Here is a 17,041-nt window from a genome sequence, read left to right as displayed (position 1 = left end):
TTTAGAAAATGGTACACACTCAGACACTTGGGGGCACGGTCCAATGTCCTATGTGTCGACATGAGATAAATCTACCTTTAACTTATGATTGTTACACTTTTTGGCAATACCCAGGGACCTTTCCTCAACTGGGAACAAGCAACTCTGACATGTAAAGAAATGTGTTTGGTGATTTCCTTGTTTGTGAACCAAAAATAGCTTTCCTTTCAGCTCATCTGATAGGCCTTGTCACTGTCCATGCTGGTAGATTTCTCAGCAATGATACCATGGTATATTCCTTGTTGGTAGTCTGTCAAAAATGGTATCAAGGTGAGAACTGTGTAGAATAAAATTAATCACCTACCCTTTGAATAAGTCTTCCTTCAAGCACAGCCTCTTTCCCTCAACTGTGATTCCACTATTTTTCTAGTACCAAGATGTTCCCAGACTTGATGGGATTATTTGGGCTGCTTATTCTTGTTTCTTGCTGCTTTTATCATATGTACATTTCCTCCTTTCACAAATCAATCGAAGCCATTCCAAGAATGTTCAATCACAAATTGACCACGTACTTGCCCTTGTAGCTAGCTTAAACAACTTTGACTGCTTTCTTTGATCTTTTCATCTCCGCTCCTGATTTCCATCTGGGCCACGGCTTAGCTGCATATGATCTTGTAGATTTGTTAAAAACTCTTCTCAAAGGACAAAAAGTTTCCAATTGAGAGAAGTTTTACAAATGATATATTTGCCAAAATCATATGGACATAAATAGTAAAAAGTACATGAAAAGCTCATGTCATGGTCCCATCATTTCTCTTCACTTTAGCCGCTTGTGGCTAGATGCCCTTTCATTTCAATATCTTACTGTATGCAGGACTGTCCAGGATATTGTTTTCACTCTTTGAATCATCAATCAAATCTAGTACCCTTAACTGATACTTTTTCTTCAAGACTTCCAGAGATCCGGTGATCCAGTCATCTTCCATGATCTCGGCCGCCGAGCAGCGTTTTTTCGGATCAGACTCAAAGATTTTTTTCAACAATGATTTAGCTAAAATGAGTTTCGAAGTCAATATTTTGTTTCATGGACTGAGAAGAAAGAGATAATCAAGGTAAATTTGGTTTACCCTCACGATGTGCCAGATTTGTGAAAGCTCTCCTTCTGCAATCTTTTCCCAGAACGGTCTTCACAAAGCCTACTTCATCGGAATTGAGATGTATTCGCAACTTATCCCCCACAGTCTGACGACCAGAACCAGAGCTTGTGGCACCAGTGTCAAAAGGGTGACATCCACTACAGAGTCAGTCCTAGTCAGCTTTGTATTCTGATGGTCTAAAGACAAGATGCGGAACATTACCATAACATCATGTAAAGACAGATTCCCAGAGACCATACATCTGCCTTCTTGCCATCATATCCTGCAAATGGAGAATTTGGGCGTATGGAGAGCAGCGATAAATGCATAACTTGAACTGCAAAAAACGTGTTTTGCAACCTACATACCCTCTGTTCGTGTATAAACTGTAAGAACTTCCTATGAGCGAAAGATGAAGGTCAGAATGATTGCTGATTCAACGGAAGATATATCATGCGGCGAGGTGCCGAAGATGATCCCACTTACCGGAGCTGCGTATGACATCGTACCTTGCATACTACAAAATGCCTTATCTGCCAGCCGCGCTGCTCCGAAGTCAGCAAGCAAGACTCTCGGCTCTGGCCCAACGCTTGCGAGGAGAATATTCTCGGGCTTAAGATCTGAATGGCAAACAGGTAAGTTTACTTCAGCATCATCAATCACCCGTTCAATCATGTTCGCGGGAGACCCTACCACGGTGAGATATATGTGCTACGTCATGCATGTACTATATGACAAGTCCGAAGAGAAATCAGCAACCAAAACCAGTGATATTGGGTGAAATTTGCCTCTGTAGACACCAAATGCTACTCAGGCTACGTACTATAACTGCCTTCAGGAGCTGGTAAAGTATAAATTGTGCCTCTGGAACTGCAAGTCTCTTATGGCGTACGACGTAACCGAATAGATCTCCGCCGGTAACAAGCTCCAGGAAAAGGTATCTGAGGTCAAACTTACATTCAGTGTCTAGGCATACTTCCACTCGAGCCTCGTTTAAACTTACATCTTCTCTGGATCCTCCTTAAGATCAAGGATACGATTGATATTGGGCTGCCAAACGATTCCGAAGAATAAGCGTAGTGATAGATGAGATGAATGATAGTTTTTGATGTGAAGAAGGATACCAGCATACATGGTTGAGGCTTGCGTTCAACTGAACCTCCTGGTTGAGTACCTGGCGAAACTTTGCTGTTTGGGTTGGGCCACCCCTCGTCGGCATCCGACGACGAATGATCTTACAAGCAATTTGCCGATTAGATTTCGATGTGTCGAGCGCCAGATGGACAACGCTGAAGAAACCAGATCCCAGTACACGTTCGGTGACCATGTACGGTCCAATTTTCTTTGAGGAGAGAAAATGTACAACTATGTCAGCGAGAACAACTGATAATTTGTGGAGATACTCACAAAGGACCCGAAGGGCTTCTTATAATCTTCTCCTGGTAGTGTGTGAACGCCTTGCCATTGTCCTGGCGGAGATGAGTGAAAATATGTAAACTCTAGAAACAAGAGCTGTTCAGCTTTTGCAAGTCTAGGCATTCGAGAAAAGATCACCAACTTTCACCCGAGAGCTCTATGGTATCTTTATTGTTAAGGATCACAGCGCGCTTGTGAACAACCTGACTATTATAGCGAATACCATTTGTGGATGTATCCTATGAGCAAAGATAGTTGAGTAAAAATCAAACAATCGTGGTCCACGCGCATACAAGGCAAAAATGACTTTACCTCAAGGCAAACCAACCGCTCGCCAGTGTCGCACTCAATCTGATTTTCAAAGAGCTGATATTAGGTCTACCGTTTAACCCTCACCCACATAGTTTGAAAGGAATAAAAGGATTGAAGAACGCGACGAACCGCATACAGCTTGCAATGCCAAGATGAGATTGTGGGTTTATTAATGGTCAGGTCTGCATTGGAATTTCTTCCAACTCGAAAAGGTCCTTCATCAACCTTGATGATAATAACTACATACGTATAAGCCCTTGAGATCAGCAATGAGAAAAACAATTCCTGATAAGCCTGAATGACTCACTTATGATGTTGCCCGTGTCACCCGAAGAAACTATCCTACCGGCTTCCCCAGGTACTGGTGGTACTGATGGAGGGTTCGAAGCCTTGTGAGATGTTTGATCAGTTGGCTTTGGAATGGGAAGACTCATTTCGACCAAACTAGATGACAAGCTTCCGTAATTAGCCAAGAGAGAAGAGGTCTGCCTGTTGTGATCATCATCACTTGGACCACCTGACACCATGTTTATGGGTCGTTTTCGATTATTGGACGCGGAGAAGCGAGTAAGAGGAATATGGTCTGAACTCTCAGATGTGATGAGCAATGGCTTTTTCTTCTTACGAATAAGATGCGAAGGATCGCTTCTCTTTTGAGAGTGCGTAGAAAGAGAATTGGAAGCAAGAGAAGACTGAATGGCCACGGAAGGAGCCATACTCATACAAAAAACTGTTGATGATAGAGATTGAAACCGTGACGGATGCAAGGTCAAGTAAATATATCGCCAGATGTGAAGTATGAAGAATTGTTTTAATTCGCACTCGGTCAACAAGAAAACTGACGACTCTTTCTCATATGCATGTTACGAGAGTCTAGTCGATAGGATGTATCATGCTTGAAATCCAATTACCAAGGAGCGATCATACCCAAATAGGATTCAAGTTGATCGGAATCTGTGAAATTCAAACTGATGATGTCTTTCAAGAACTCTTTGACCGGCCATCTCGTCTTCGTTCACTCTAGAGTCTATATGCGTGCTCAAAACCATTCCTTGTGACATCCTTTGTCAGTTTGACAGTATATACCTACACTGAAAAAAGGCTTATCAATATGTACCTCAAATCTCATCGCGGATCTGCAGAAGTAACTTTGAATTAAGGTCTTGAGGGATCTCTATTGCATAATCGACTCTGTGATCTCATCGTTATTTTCTTTTCAAGGCTATGAATCTTAGGTGCTTTCATTGCTCCCACTTTTTTGTTTACTTCTAGATAATTATCTCCATCACAACCTATTTCCACTCCTATCAGAGCATCGCCACCAGCGACCCTGGACTGTCAATTCACGTAACGTGTATTTGACATGTCCAGGTCAGAATTCAGATTTCACGATCCACCAGTGAAATAAACTCCCACCGTAGGGCAGCTGTCCGAGTTTTTTCGACATCAGCACCAGGTCTCTCGGTCTTGACCCTCAGGTTCTTCGGGGGCGTCTCAAAAGCTTGTGTTACACGATTTGAGCAACCGTGTAACTAATTTTGCCCCATTCGATACATTGTTTTCTATTAAAATAACTTTATCATTGTTGTGGCAGTGGTAATACGATAAATACCTTCCACAATGATATGTCAATTATTCATCTTGAAGCCAAATGTGAGCATTGACTGGGAGGAAAAAAAGTAGAGGCATTGAGAGGGTAAGTTTGAGTTTGTTGTCCAAAGGTTATAAAGCCACACAAACATTATTCACTGCATCCGCTTGCTCACATCTTATTTCCACCTCTCGCCTAGAAAAGGTCAAGAACATCATTAAGTTTGCACGCATCTATTCCCTCGCTCCATCTCGTTCGGAATGAATCATATGTATAATGATGATAGGCCACCATCAGGTCAACGTACGTGCTGCTATGTTTAACATGGCGTGCGTAAGAACGCGGAGGAAGGGTTACGGTCTGGTCCAGGGTGTCCGGTGGCCGTTGCCCTTCCTGAAGGGAAAATACAACGTGTCACACGTCGGAAATACTGCCCTGTATGACTGGTTGCGGTTCAGGATTGGTGGGGATGCTCTCACAACTCTTTGTTTTTACACATTTGGATTCTTCTAACTTTCTTCGCGATTACATATTTTCTTTTCCATATTTCAAATCATTACATGATCCAACTTGTTGATTGACAGGTGTCGATCCTCGACGGACGAAACATTCATTCCACGATGCCAATCATTGAACCATGGGCTTGTTGGATTGCTGGGTGTGTTGTATCCATAGGCGGAGGAGTTGGACCCAGTATGTCTATGGCCGCGTTCACTTAAGCACATTTTTGCAAAAAATCGCTTTTTTGAATGTTGAGAATTCACATTCTGTGGAATGCGTTTGATTTCTTATTTACAAGCATTCTGTAAATCACAGAATGCTTAAAAAAAGGCTTTTTTCATCGCTTTCCAAGAATTCGATAATATCACATTTTTCCCTCTAGAAATCAAATTCTGTGATTTATTTTCTCAACCTTTCCTGCCAATTGATATGTATATACACTTTTCCTGAAATACAAGGTACCTTCCACCGTACAGAACCCTCTCAAAATCCTTCTCAAAACCCATCCTCCATCACCATCCTCGATCGATCCCATTCTCAATTCAGCTTGTATATCGATCATTCGATTTTTGTTTCTCATTCTCACCCCAAGTCACCTTATACAGCATGCCAAATCCAATAAATGAGGAAGAGTCGATTGGAGACTGTGTTGTATTTGACGTGACTTTCTAAACGACTTCTGTTTTCAGATGAACAACAAGCAGGAGTACATATCGATTTGAGAAAGTGCACGCAATTGACAAGTTTGATGATGATTCTTGTTTTGTAAGAGAATATAGGGTCTTTGCCATCACTCAGAGGTTGAGAAACGTGATCTAAGATGATAGTAGGTGTAGCAGGACAATGTTGAGTCCAGTATTGAATGCTTTAATGTCGATTGAAGGATCTTGAAGTTGATGATAAGCGTTGAGATGATTTAGTAAAGAACGGAAAGAGATCAACATGATCTACACATGAAAACTTCGCTTAATTTCTCTTTAATCAAACACTTCATGACCTCTTTTGTCAAGAAACTTGAAATTTCATTTTTTTACAAAATTCGCTTTTCTACATGTAGAAAAGCGGTCAAGTAGAAAGCGATTTCTCCAAAGCCGGCTTAAGTGAACGCGCCCTATATGTCAACGTGGGGCATTAGTCAGTCAAGCCTAACATGAGCAACTTCAAGATTCAATTAAAAACCAATGACATACTCACGGGTGTACTGTCGTTTTTGAAAAGCTTGTCCAAGTTTGCCCGCAAGACTGGAGCAGCTTGGCGGGAAAACTCGGACAAGCTTTTCGAGAACAACAGTAGTACATATCTGATGCTATAGCATCTTGAGGTGACTCTTCACCATGGACATGATCTGGTCCTGTGGGGAAAAAAACTCGGCAGAGCTGACAAAATTGATAACAAAGATGTCATGAGCAATTCAAAAGTATGCAGTTGATAGAAAAGAAATGTGGGTGTACCTCGGTATTGGTCTAGAGTGATTGTTTGCCATTTTTGGATGATGGCTTGAGTCAGGTTACTTATTTGGGACTCTTTTAGTGATGTTGAGATGGGAATTTGAGTTGAGGTTGAAGAGGGAGCTTTGACAGGGTGCTACATAGGTACCACCACCATGGCGCAATGATTTTGTCAAGCTTTACCAACTGAACCATCATACTCATTATTCCACGCCCAGCTTTATTTGCAATTCATATCGAGTTACTTCTACCCCGGCGAAGTTTTTTTTTCTCCGGCTAAAAAAAAAAGCAAGCTGGGGGGTGACATTAATTGCTGGAATAGCTGTACCATTCCCGTATGTCAAAACCAGTTCCAACTTCCAGTCTTGTTGTCACAATACGCAACGAGTTCAACATATGGACAATTATTTTAGTCATCGATTGGCCAAAAGGCGATGGGAGATCGCTTTTCAGATTGTTCAGCCAGGTCCGCAAATTTGCGGACCTGAGCATGGGAGTGTGTCATTTCCCAAGACCTTGCCCTTGGCGCTGGAGGACAATTTTCTGAAGAACACCTGTACACGTTACGTTTGAAACATGGTTTGCTGAAAATTGAACCTCACACGCATGGTGAGCTGGGTCGGTGAGCTGTCACCGATTCAGACCCCGAGGGTTGTTTTTTGACCAAGTACTGCAAACTTAACATACAGCTTACGTGTATGTCCGAATGGTTACGTTTGCAAACCACCGTTGGAGATGCTCTTAGCATGCTTCCGCCTTTCCGCCTGCGATTCCATGACATGATTTAGATTCACGCTTCCGCCTGCAATTTCCGGCCACAGACCCCGGCCAAATTTACCAACGCGGAACTCCCGCTGCTTCAGGGAATGAAAAGGCCAGGAGTCAGCCATGTGTTGAGTCTGACTGGAGTATCCCAATCCCTCTTTCCAGATAGTCTTTTAACTTCCACTGGCGCCTTCATCTGACTTTCACTTCTCAATCGTTACAATGATTAAAGCAACTGTAAGACATATGTTCAAGCTTGACCTACTTTTCAAAGGTGCTCAGCACTCGTGCGTTGTCTTCTGATCCACACAGGCTCATTCCGGCACAGGAATCTCGGCCTTCATAGCGGCACTTCCACCCAACACCAATGTCTACGATGCCCTGATCCCCTTCCTCTACAAGAAAGCTTCGGCGGTAAGATTTTCCTTCAAGCATTGGTGTGCTGCCTGAACCTTCCTGACGATTTCAATATACTTCCTTTCTTGCGGCAAACGTATCTCTGAACTTTATCAAACCACACAAAAAATTGACACAAAATCAAACAGTGTAATCCAAGGTGGATGTCTTTTGTGTTGATGGTATTTCTCTTAGCACATATCACGTACGTTTCTATTCCTTTCGATCGCAAGTACACTCAAGATATGTGTTTCTCAAAACATTGCCTTATATACCTCACGCATCAAGCTTGTTGTTGGTGTCGCTATGTATTGTGAAGACACATATACAGAGGGGAAGCTACTGGTTCATAAAAAAGGCCAGAAGTGAGACATTTTAATGACCATCTTAGTTTGGATATCATATCTTCACAAAAACCATGGCCATTCACTGATGCTGTAATTGTTTTTGCTTTAGGTGGTCTTCTCAAGCCTGATCGAGTGCTGCTGGACTCGATTGGATGTGCTGTATACGCCGGGCGTCAGTAGCATGACCTAGTTGCTACATAAAAAGAAGACGCTATTAATCATCATTATGCAAACAGTCACCATTGTGGACATGTCTTGCCAATTATATATAGATTTCAATGAAATTCCAATCCGTGGCAAACTTCTTCTCGAATGGTACCGGTTTCCGATAAGTGGATTTACATTTTGGTTCGCTTGACTTTGATGACTCGAAATTAAGTTTTACTTATCTTACTGACATTGACCAAACTACAGGTGTGCCGTGTGGGGGATCATTTCCAACCGCGTTCGCGCGATATGGGATCCTACGCATAGGACAGATCACACGGCTACTCATTGTGGTATGCCCAAGTGGGTAACAAACACACTGAATGGAAGCTTTATCTTCTTTGGCGTTTCAGTCCTTACAGGTGGGTCTCTTTCGATATCATCCACGATCTCAGAGTCGAATACTGAAAGCTCGGATGATCACAATACATAGGTTTACCAGCCCTATATATTCCAGCTTATCGCGCCCATAATCAAATTCTGGATATTATTGATAAAGTAGCAGATGGACTGAGAATGGCGGCTTCTTCGTCGGAAGCTATGAATTTCTCATGGGATACACTGAACCCAATCCTAGACCCTTTAGCAAAACTTCCACTTCTTTATGTGAGTCTTGAGGTCACATCGTTGGCTCCGATATTCTGAATCGAGCTGTATTCATCTTGGTCTCTGTCAAACTAGCATCAACTGGCAAAAAAATTCAAGCGAACCCACTACGCCCTTGGAACTCTCGATTTCACACTGATAATTGTTTGTTTGTAGTCTTCTTGAGCTGACTATAGTATAACAAGGATAAAAGTGACAAAGTATTGGATTCTGACCAAAGCAATCGTTTACAGACGTATGTCATCTTTGTCTTCTTGGCTTATAAACATTCTCAAGCTTTTCAGCGAAGCGCAAGGTCCCTAGAGATGGCCATCGATCCTGCGCGCCTTATGAGAAAAACCTACCAACAAGAGATGAAATCTATCGTCATCGAAGCAGCTTTTCTCTTGGTATGGTTAAGCTCTTATGTCCCAGTGTTTATCTGGGTGGTGAGTGCATATACCTCAAAACCTAATGCTCAAATAAGACTTGCGATCTGAGAATAGTCTTCCAATTTGAAAATGTAGTTTCTTACAACCTCTGATGCTGAGCTTTTGCTTTCATCGACATCGGTGATTGTTCCTGAATTGGTAAGTACTCCTTCCTGACAAACAAGGTGATCGAGGCAGAAAACCAATACTGATATCTGCCTGACCCTTTCTAATTTAAATTTCCTTTAAATTTAAGACGCTTGGATTGGTAGCTTCTTTGGCTGCTAACATGTGAGACGACTTTTCTCTGATTTACTACTTAGTCTTTGCGGGCTAACATTTTACTCAGTGCAATGGGTTGCAGACTGGCCTCAAGTAATCGGATGCTAGCGTGTCAGGTTCTACCTACAAAGTCAACTTCGATATCAGACGATGACGGGATCAAGCTCAGTGACAGAATGGACCAAGTGTATACCAAATCCAACGCTTCTCGTACCAGCTATCTTACTCGAGTAATTAATGAAAAAACTCATAGTTCAGCTGAGAAAACTTCTCTCGCTCCAAGTGAGGCTACTTAATCAAGTGCCCTATTTCCATGTCAAGAATTGGGCGAGATAGATGAGAATCTTTTAACACCTTCGCTCACGATGTCAGTTTACGTGTACTTTAGCCAGCCGGCTACCTTTGTTCAATCGTTTGATATTTTTATGACCAATGATAGGAGATACCCTTCCTTACATTCTATGTTTTTCAAGTGCTTTGTCTTTCATTTCATCGCGCAACCTTTCCATTTCGATATCTTCTTTTCACAGATGTTTACAGACAATCACTTGCATTACTACAAACTCTGCTATTCTGGAGACTAGCTATTTTGGCAGCGGGCGCCGCATTGTTATTCAGTCAGATGTCACTACTGAAGTCAAACAGTCAGAACAAAAGATCCCATTGGATGGCATTTTGGATGAGATGCTCTGTATGAGCGAACATTGGCTTTTACTTATTGAGATAAGTTGAGACACGAGATAATAATGAGTGAATTTTTCCAACAACAAGACTGCGATGCGGGAAAATTTTCGCGCTTTAACTGTGCGTAAAAAAACTTTCTAGCGTTTTTGTAACCACCCGTAATCGAGTTTACGGGTGATCATGGATGAATTTTCATGGAGGTCGCCAAACTCAGCTGAAAAGCTGGTGAAGCTGTGCTCAAGGAGTCTGGCCTCGGTCTCGGTAAATACAGACCCGGACCGCAATCAGTTTTGCGAATAAACCTTTGCACCGCCACTCTTGAGCGATCATTTGGTCATCAGTTCCAGTCTCCAGACCAAAAACCAATACATAGCTAAATCTTGACTTCTTTACATTAATCATCATGGCTTCATTCCTCAGTGACGCGAAAGCAAGACTTCAACATAATAATATGCTCTCTCTAGCCCCGAGAGATATAAAGAACCTTGCAGAAATCATTTCAACCGAAAAGAGTCTAATCAATTCGTAAGAAAAACATCATTGAATCATAAAACTGAAAGAAAATCATAAATTGACAAAAAAAGTTTTTTTTCAAAATTTGATTCAACAGATCCTCTAAACTTTCGATAGATTATCGAAAATCAGCTGATGCACTAAAAGAGTGGGGTTTAGGTGAAGGCGATGACTTAGCAGACGTCTTATCAAAATTAGCCATCTTATTTGGACATCTTTCTGATGCTCAATCACGTTTTTCTGATCATGATGGAACTTATCGAATTCATTTTAAAAGTATAAGGATGAGAGAAGAAAACTTAACAGCTTTAAAGAAAAATAAAGATACAGTTCAAGGTAAGATTATGACCTTGGAAAAGAAAGTGAGTCAATTGATTTTTCACTTTCGTTTTAGAAACATTATTGATTCATTTTTTCCTTTCGGTCAGATTACTAAAATGAGTACGGAGAATAAAGATTTACCTGGTCTTACTACCAAATTACAAGAGTTCAGAAGCGAGTATGTCAGTTTAGAGCATTCAGTCTCAAGTGAAGAAGCTAGACTATCTGATTTCAAACGAGACACCGTACGAGAGGGCATGGGATTACGATTAGGAGCCATGCTCGAATTGGCTGAAAAGATGACCATCATCTGCGAATTGGGGAAGATGATAGTAGCAGAAGTGCCCTTTGATCGTACACCAATCGGAGGCGTTAGAGCACCTTATCAATCGACCATGAAGACTTCTTCAATCTTGGAAGAAGCACAGCGGTGTTTAACGGAAGTGATCTTTAATCCTTCACCAGCTGGTGTACTCAATGAGGTCGACCCTAATGAACCTCCTCATGCAATCAGTCCAGACTACACTCAAACAAATCAATTATTTAGCCCACCTCCATCTCATCTTCATCCTCACCCCCCCAGTCAAGCTCCACCCCCTAGCTCAGGGAATCCAGGTCTAGACCAAAAATATTCAAATGAAAATAACCACAATAATCACTTACCAGCCTACGCTCGTGATTCACAAGCTCCAGACAGTGCTTATGCCGGAATTGATCCGATTCCTTCCAATTCATCACCACACAAGAATGAAAGCCGCCGGGCGTACTCTCCACCGCCTAGACTCGAATTGAATCCGATGATACGCGATCCACAAGACTCCTCATCGTCTCCTCACCTTGATCCTGATCCGATCGCAGCAGCTGCCGCTCGTCTTCGACAAGATTATGATGAGTCTGCATTCTATGTACGTGGTGCAGATGGACAACCAGTGTCAACCGGGCCAGGAAACACTCCCAAGGAACAACCTTGGCCTCATGAACAAGATCATGCGGGCTCGAACGAATCTGGGTCTCATACTGCACCAACTCAAGCTACACATGGTCATGATCCATCACATTTACCTGTTCATCGCGCCTCAAACTTGTCTACGAATGGAAGTGGATACTCACAAGACAATCGGACGACTAATGCTGGTGCCTTCCGTCGTGTACCACCACCTAGTAATTCAATTCCTGTAAGTGGTCCTAAAGACTCGCAATCAATGAATGAGCCCTCTTATGAGACCGAAGAAGGTGGATCAAAATCTGGTCTCGTACAACCTTTAAATGTACAGAAAAGGACAAGTAAAAATGAGGTTGGGTGAGTGATTTCTTCCCTTTTCGATGCTTGTGTCTCTGGAAGCTTACTAACTGTTGAATTGTGTATGTATGTTTTTATAGAAGTGTTGATCGGTCTCCTACTTACAGTAGTACAATCAGTGGATCTGGGTATCCCAGTGCCTCACCTTCTGGTCCTCCAGGAAGTGGTACTGCAGGATTTGGACAAAACCGATATGTGACAAACTTGGAATGAGCCTATAATTTTTCTCATCTCTGTTTCCCTTCATCTTCGAATCTGTCTTTTATCTTTATCTTTTCGGGTTTTTCTCAATTTTTGGCATTTGATAAATTTTCACCGATTTGAATTTCGACGAAGATTATAAGCATGCGTGAATATGATTTGAATGATGAATAATGATTTAAATAAATACATATCATAACGGACAGTGTTTTCTTCATTGATTGGATGAGTCTTTTGTTAATACGTCGTCAAAATTAAACATGTATTCTTCATTTCTTTGTAGAGGTATTTGGTGTCTATATTAACAGTTTGATAAGATAGGTGAATTTTTGATTTATTCATTCAAAAGAGTTTGATTTTTGGTGCGTGGCTGATGGGCCTGTTTGTGAGACTTGGATATGTGATAAAGGGTGTTTTGGTGAAATGCCTTTTTTCTTATCCCGCCATTTTTTCTTCTTTTTCCATCTTTTTGAGGGATAGCTTTTCAGAGAGCGGTTTCATGAGTGCTGCAGCCTGCGTTCCATGCGCCCCTCTTGTGGCGCACTTCGGGCTAAATCCATAATTATAAAGTGCGCACAGAATCTGAAAAACTGCCGCTGTCCATAAATTGAATGATCAAGCAAATCATTAAAGTGCTTTCATGCGGGGACTTGAGTTATTAAAGCCCTCTCCGCGCGGCCTCTGTCTCAGCACTTCAACCATGTCATCGAGTGCATTTGGCTCTACGTTCAACTGGAGGGAAGGGACGGCGGAAGATGGCTTGCCCAGTGACAAGTGTCCCTATGGGGGAGGTTAGGCTTAGGGCGAGTTATACTTCTAGATCCGAGCCGGGCTGAAGGCATCAGAAGAGAAACCCTTGTTCTTAATTTTTAAACTTATCGTAGTCCCACGCAGCATATAATAGGGTCCGGCTGGGATACTTCTGCCTGGGTAGGAAGCCAAACTTTCCGGTAAGAAATCACTTGACTGTGATGAGCTGTCACAGGCTGTGATGTCCGTCCGGACCCACTCGTATGAACAAACAAAAATTGAAAGATGAATTATGGCAAAGAAGAGAAAAGGATACTTAAGATGAGGAATTGAGAAATGTTAATTACAAGATGGATCTTCCATACACCATTTGATGAACTTCGGAATCTTTTCTAATTTGACGATTCAGGTCAATTTTAATCGAAGTGCATTAATCTTTATTGCTCAGCTGGTCCATAAAATGTGGTAACTGGGCGCCAAATGAATGACAAGTTCTAAACTGTTTCAAACTAATTGATAGCTCATAAATTGATAGGATCCAAATAATCTACAATCTCCAAGATTTCTACTGTAATCAATCAATCAATCAATCAATCAAATCGACGGAAAACAAATTCATCTCGTGACCATCCTCAAACCAGCTGACCACTTTCCATCTTTTACCTTGGTTACCATCTCTTTCCTTTCTCTTTATCTCTCAATAGAATCTCAATCTTTTTGCACAGTTTGATAATAGAAAATATCATTCACAAGAAATGGCTTTGAACTTTTGTAGAATCGATCGTTGCTTATTATCAATTTATCAATCAATCTCTTGTTGTTCATCAGATTCAAAAATCAGATTACCAGATGATGATGATGATGATGATAATCAAAATCAAGGCACAGAAGTCATCTCACATTCTAAATTACCATCTCATTCAAGTTTTATAAATTTTTTAGTATCTCATCCAGAATACCAATCTAAATATCTAGACAATCTAAGATCAAAAGAATTCAAACGATTAGATTCACCCAATAATCGATCGATTTATTTAGATTATACCGGTGGTGGTTTATACCCCGATTCGGTTGTGAAATTTTATGCTGATCAACTTTCGAAAAATGTTTATGGAAATCCTCATTCGACTAATCCTTCAAGTCAATTAAGTACTCGATGTACTCATCAAGCTAAGATGGCCGTATTGGATTTCGTGGATGCTGATCCTGAAGTTTATGATTTGATTTGGACTTCTAATGCTACTGGTTCTATGAGAATCTTGGCTGAAGGGTTCGATTTTAAACCGAATCAGAAGTTAATATTGGGAGCTGATTGTCATAGTAAGTTTGATGGAAATATTGACACAATTTTCATTTACCCGTCAAATTGTAAACTCATTCATGAATCTTTTGCAGATAGTGCAAATGGGATGAGGGAATTTGCAAGGAGAGGTGGAGCAACGGTTGAATATATTGATTTGCCAAAAGATTGTAGAGGTTTGAGACCAAACTTGGAACAATTGAAGGTGTGATTTTTGATCAATGTTTCATATTTCTCTATCTCATGAATCCCGCAATTTCGAGCTTCTCCAAGTTTCCAGTCATGGTCTTGATTTTCAACTTACCATTTTCTTTTACTACTTTAACAGGTTCAATTCAATTCAGCCATTCCAAACCCAGGTTTATTTGTTACAACTGCTCAAAGCAATATCACCGGACTCAAAGCCCCAATCCACGATTTAATCCCACTCGCATCTTCATCCGGTTACACAACATTCCTGGATGCAGCCGCTCTTTTACCCACGACTAAACTCTCGCTACGTTCCTTGAATGGTTCACTTGACGCATTAGGTTTGAGTCTTTATAAAATCATTGGTTTACCTACTGGTGTAGGTGCATTGATCATCAAGAAGACATTATTGAAATCGTTATACAAACCATGGTTCTGTGGTGGAACCGTTCAACTTGTTCAAGCTCCTGGTGAAGCATTAACCATGGAACAAGGATCCGCAAGATTTGAAGATGGAACGACAGATTATTTATCGATGATTGGAATTCCAAAAGCGCTTTCGATCATAGACAAAGCTTTGAGTGATCAACAACTTGGGAAAAGGTTATCTGCTTTGACGTATTGGACTGTACATCAGATGGATCAATTAAGACATGAGAAAAACTCTAGTCGGTTTATTTTGGTTAGAAGTCCTAGTGTTTCTTTAAGTAAGAAAGAAATGTATGAACTGCATGGAGCTTTGATTGCTTTTGAAGTCATGGATTCTATGGGTGATTTTGTGAGTTGTGAAGTGATTGAATATGCTGCTTCGCTGAAAGGTATCAGTTTAAGAGCTGGTTGTATGTGGTAAGTGTTTTCTTGTTTTCGAAGCCAAGTTTGATTTGGAATTATGTTGATTGGTGTGTTTGTTTTGGGTTTTGATTAGTAATCCTGGTGGAGCGGCTAGTATTATGGGAATGCAAGATATGATGTCAGAGTTAAAGAGTGGTGAAACCAAGAAAGACATTCAAACTAAGTGGGGAGTCAGAGCAGCCGGAGTTACAAGAGTTTCGTGAGTTATAAATCAGGTTTACTCTTCTCCTTTATCTATGTACTGATATGTTTTTTATGATAAATGATAGGTTTGGATTAGCTTCAAATTTTGAAGATGCTTGGTTCTTAATTGAGTTTTTGAAAAGTTTGAGATCTGAGGAAGTCTTAAGGAAAGCTATTGAAGGGTTTTATAATAAGCCTAGAGACGTTTCTGCTTGCTGATCTATGCCGACATATGTTTCTTCAAGCTTTGTATTTTTTTTGATTGTCCCTATCATGTTGACGTTGTGTGTTTAACTGTGATCTTGTTGATATTTGATTTTTGAATTGTGTTTTTTCCTTTTGCTTTGGTTACTTGTTTTTTGATCGGAATTTCATGAATGAGTATTATCTCGAACTTTATAATGTGTCTTTCATTTTGAAGTTGCTTTTCTCTGGCCATGGACCGAGATTTTTTTCATTTGGATTTTCTCAAGGTTTGATACTAAGTTCATAGGATCCTTCATGCCTATCTCTTCAGTGAAATTTCATTGGTGGCGGGAAGAATACATGATCTAGGGAAAACTGGAGGCTCTCCTACTATCGACACGCACACTAATTGAAGGAAACTGAGTGCGAACATCCTCACGTTGGCCATGAAGCCAATCTGTCGAGCCAAATTAAGAACATAATTGATGAGAAGAGAAAACAGGCTCAAAAAGCTCACCCCGATGTATATAGTACATGTGCTCGCTGTGTTGTGCGTTGTGCGCGCAGTTGTAATAACAGCCTGTGCCCGCAGATAATATTCAAGTAGAACATTCACGTCAATAAAAATGAACCTTTTCTACCTTGTACAACAAAGTCCTAACAGTGGATTCTTCAAACATCTTAGCTGGAAGTCATGAAAATATGGGAAAGTGCATTTGTTTCACCTCCCATATGAGAACGGAGGAAGCCGGGTGAATAAGCTTAGCTTGGTGCTCTCTGTGTGGTGCTCAGAGTTGTAATGACAGTCTGCGCCCGTAGGCAAAAGATATATCAAAAATGTAATTCCTAAATCTGCAGTGCAAAGTACAAGACGTGCGAGTTTCAGGTAGCAGGATCTGCAAGACGGTCAGTTTCACGTAGCGGGATCTGAAAGTGTGCTCACAGGGGGAGAGTCTCATAAATTGAAGGCATTGCTGCGAGACAATTCATGTTTGAACTTGAACCCCCACCCTGAAGACTCAACTAGACATCTCAAAACTCCGTCTGCAAGCTTAACTAAGTCCCTCGTGCAGAGGTTTGACAGAGCAAACTTGTTTAACACTGATTTCTACCAGGGCTTTTATGCATCACTCGTCTGAGACTTGGGTCAACTAAACCTTTCTTGA

At 41.1% G+C, this 17,041-nt stretch overlaps 4 protein-coding genes across 4 annotated transcripts; 3 read left to right on the top strand and 1 right to left on the bottom strand.

Annotated features, from left to right (window-relative positions):
* Positions 1–565: 565 nt before the first annotated feature.
* On the bottom strand, positions 566–3,022 carry MELLADRAFT_78152 (uncharacterized protein; the record flags this gene model as incomplete). The annotated part of the gene is made up of 13 exons (XM_007411416.1): positions 566–1,030; positions 1,107–1,273; positions 1,338–1,398; positions 1,484–1,514; positions 1,602–1,735; positions 1,809–1,842; positions 1,939–2,056; positions 2,119–2,165; positions 2,248–2,457; positions 2,523–2,614; positions 2,674–2,770; positions 2,844–2,882; positions 2,973–3,022. 9 exons carry the CDS (start codon positions 2,440–2,442, stop codon positions 828–830), a joined length of 990 nt encoding a protein of 329 aa, XP_007411478.1.
* A 4,348-nt stretch (positions 3,023–7,370) lies between these two features.
* Positions 7,371–9,692, top strand: MELLADRAFT_52860 (uncharacterized protein; the record flags this gene model as incomplete). The annotated part of the gene is made up of 13 exons (XM_007411551.1): positions 7,371–7,385; positions 7,461–7,562; positions 7,694–7,749; positions 7,833–7,909; positions 8,001–8,063; positions 8,128–8,239; positions 8,306–8,460; positions 8,532–8,704; positions 8,780–8,848; positions 8,938–9,132; positions 9,211–9,273; positions 9,371–9,405; positions 9,464–9,692. The coding sequence occupies 13 exons, from the start codon at positions 7,371–7,373 to the stop codon at positions 9,690–9,692; spliced, it is 1,344 nt and encodes a 447-aa protein (XP_007411613.1).
* A 791-nt stretch (positions 9,693–10,483) lies between these two features.
* On the top strand, positions 10,484–12,759 carry MELLADRAFT_78151 (uncharacterized protein; the record flags this gene model as incomplete). Its single annotated transcript, XM_007411552.1, has 4 exons — positions 10,484–10,605; positions 10,691–10,955; positions 11,022–12,214; positions 12,295–12,759. The coding sequence occupies 4 exons, from the start codon at positions 10,484–10,486 to the stop codon at positions 12,425–12,427; spliced, it is 1,713 nt and encodes a 570-aa protein (XP_007411614.1).
* A 917-nt stretch (positions 12,760–13,676) lies between these two features.
* Positions 13,677–16,097, top strand: MELLADRAFT_78150 (uncharacterized protein; the record flags this gene model as incomplete). Its single annotated transcript, XM_007411553.1, has 5 exons — positions 13,677–14,485; positions 14,561–14,670; positions 14,794–15,500; positions 15,580–15,705; positions 15,776–16,097. The coding sequence occupies 5 exons, from the start codon at positions 13,921–13,923 to the stop codon at positions 15,906–15,908; spliced, it is 1,641 nt and encodes a 546-aa protein (XP_007411615.1).
* Positions 16,098–17,041: the final 944 nt, after the last annotated feature.

This window comes from Melampsora larici-populina (assembly GCF_000204055.1).
Source record: "Melampsora larici-populina 98AG31 unplaced genomic scaffold MELLAscaffold_25, whole genome shotgun sequence".
In the NCBI taxonomy this organism is placed as follows: domain Eukaryota; kingdom Fungi; phylum Basidiomycota; class Pucciniomycetes; order Pucciniales; family Melampsoraceae; genus Melampsora; species Melampsora laricis-populina.
Note: the sequence above shows the minus strand (reverse complement) of the source record. Positions and strands in the feature narration are given on the sequence as shown.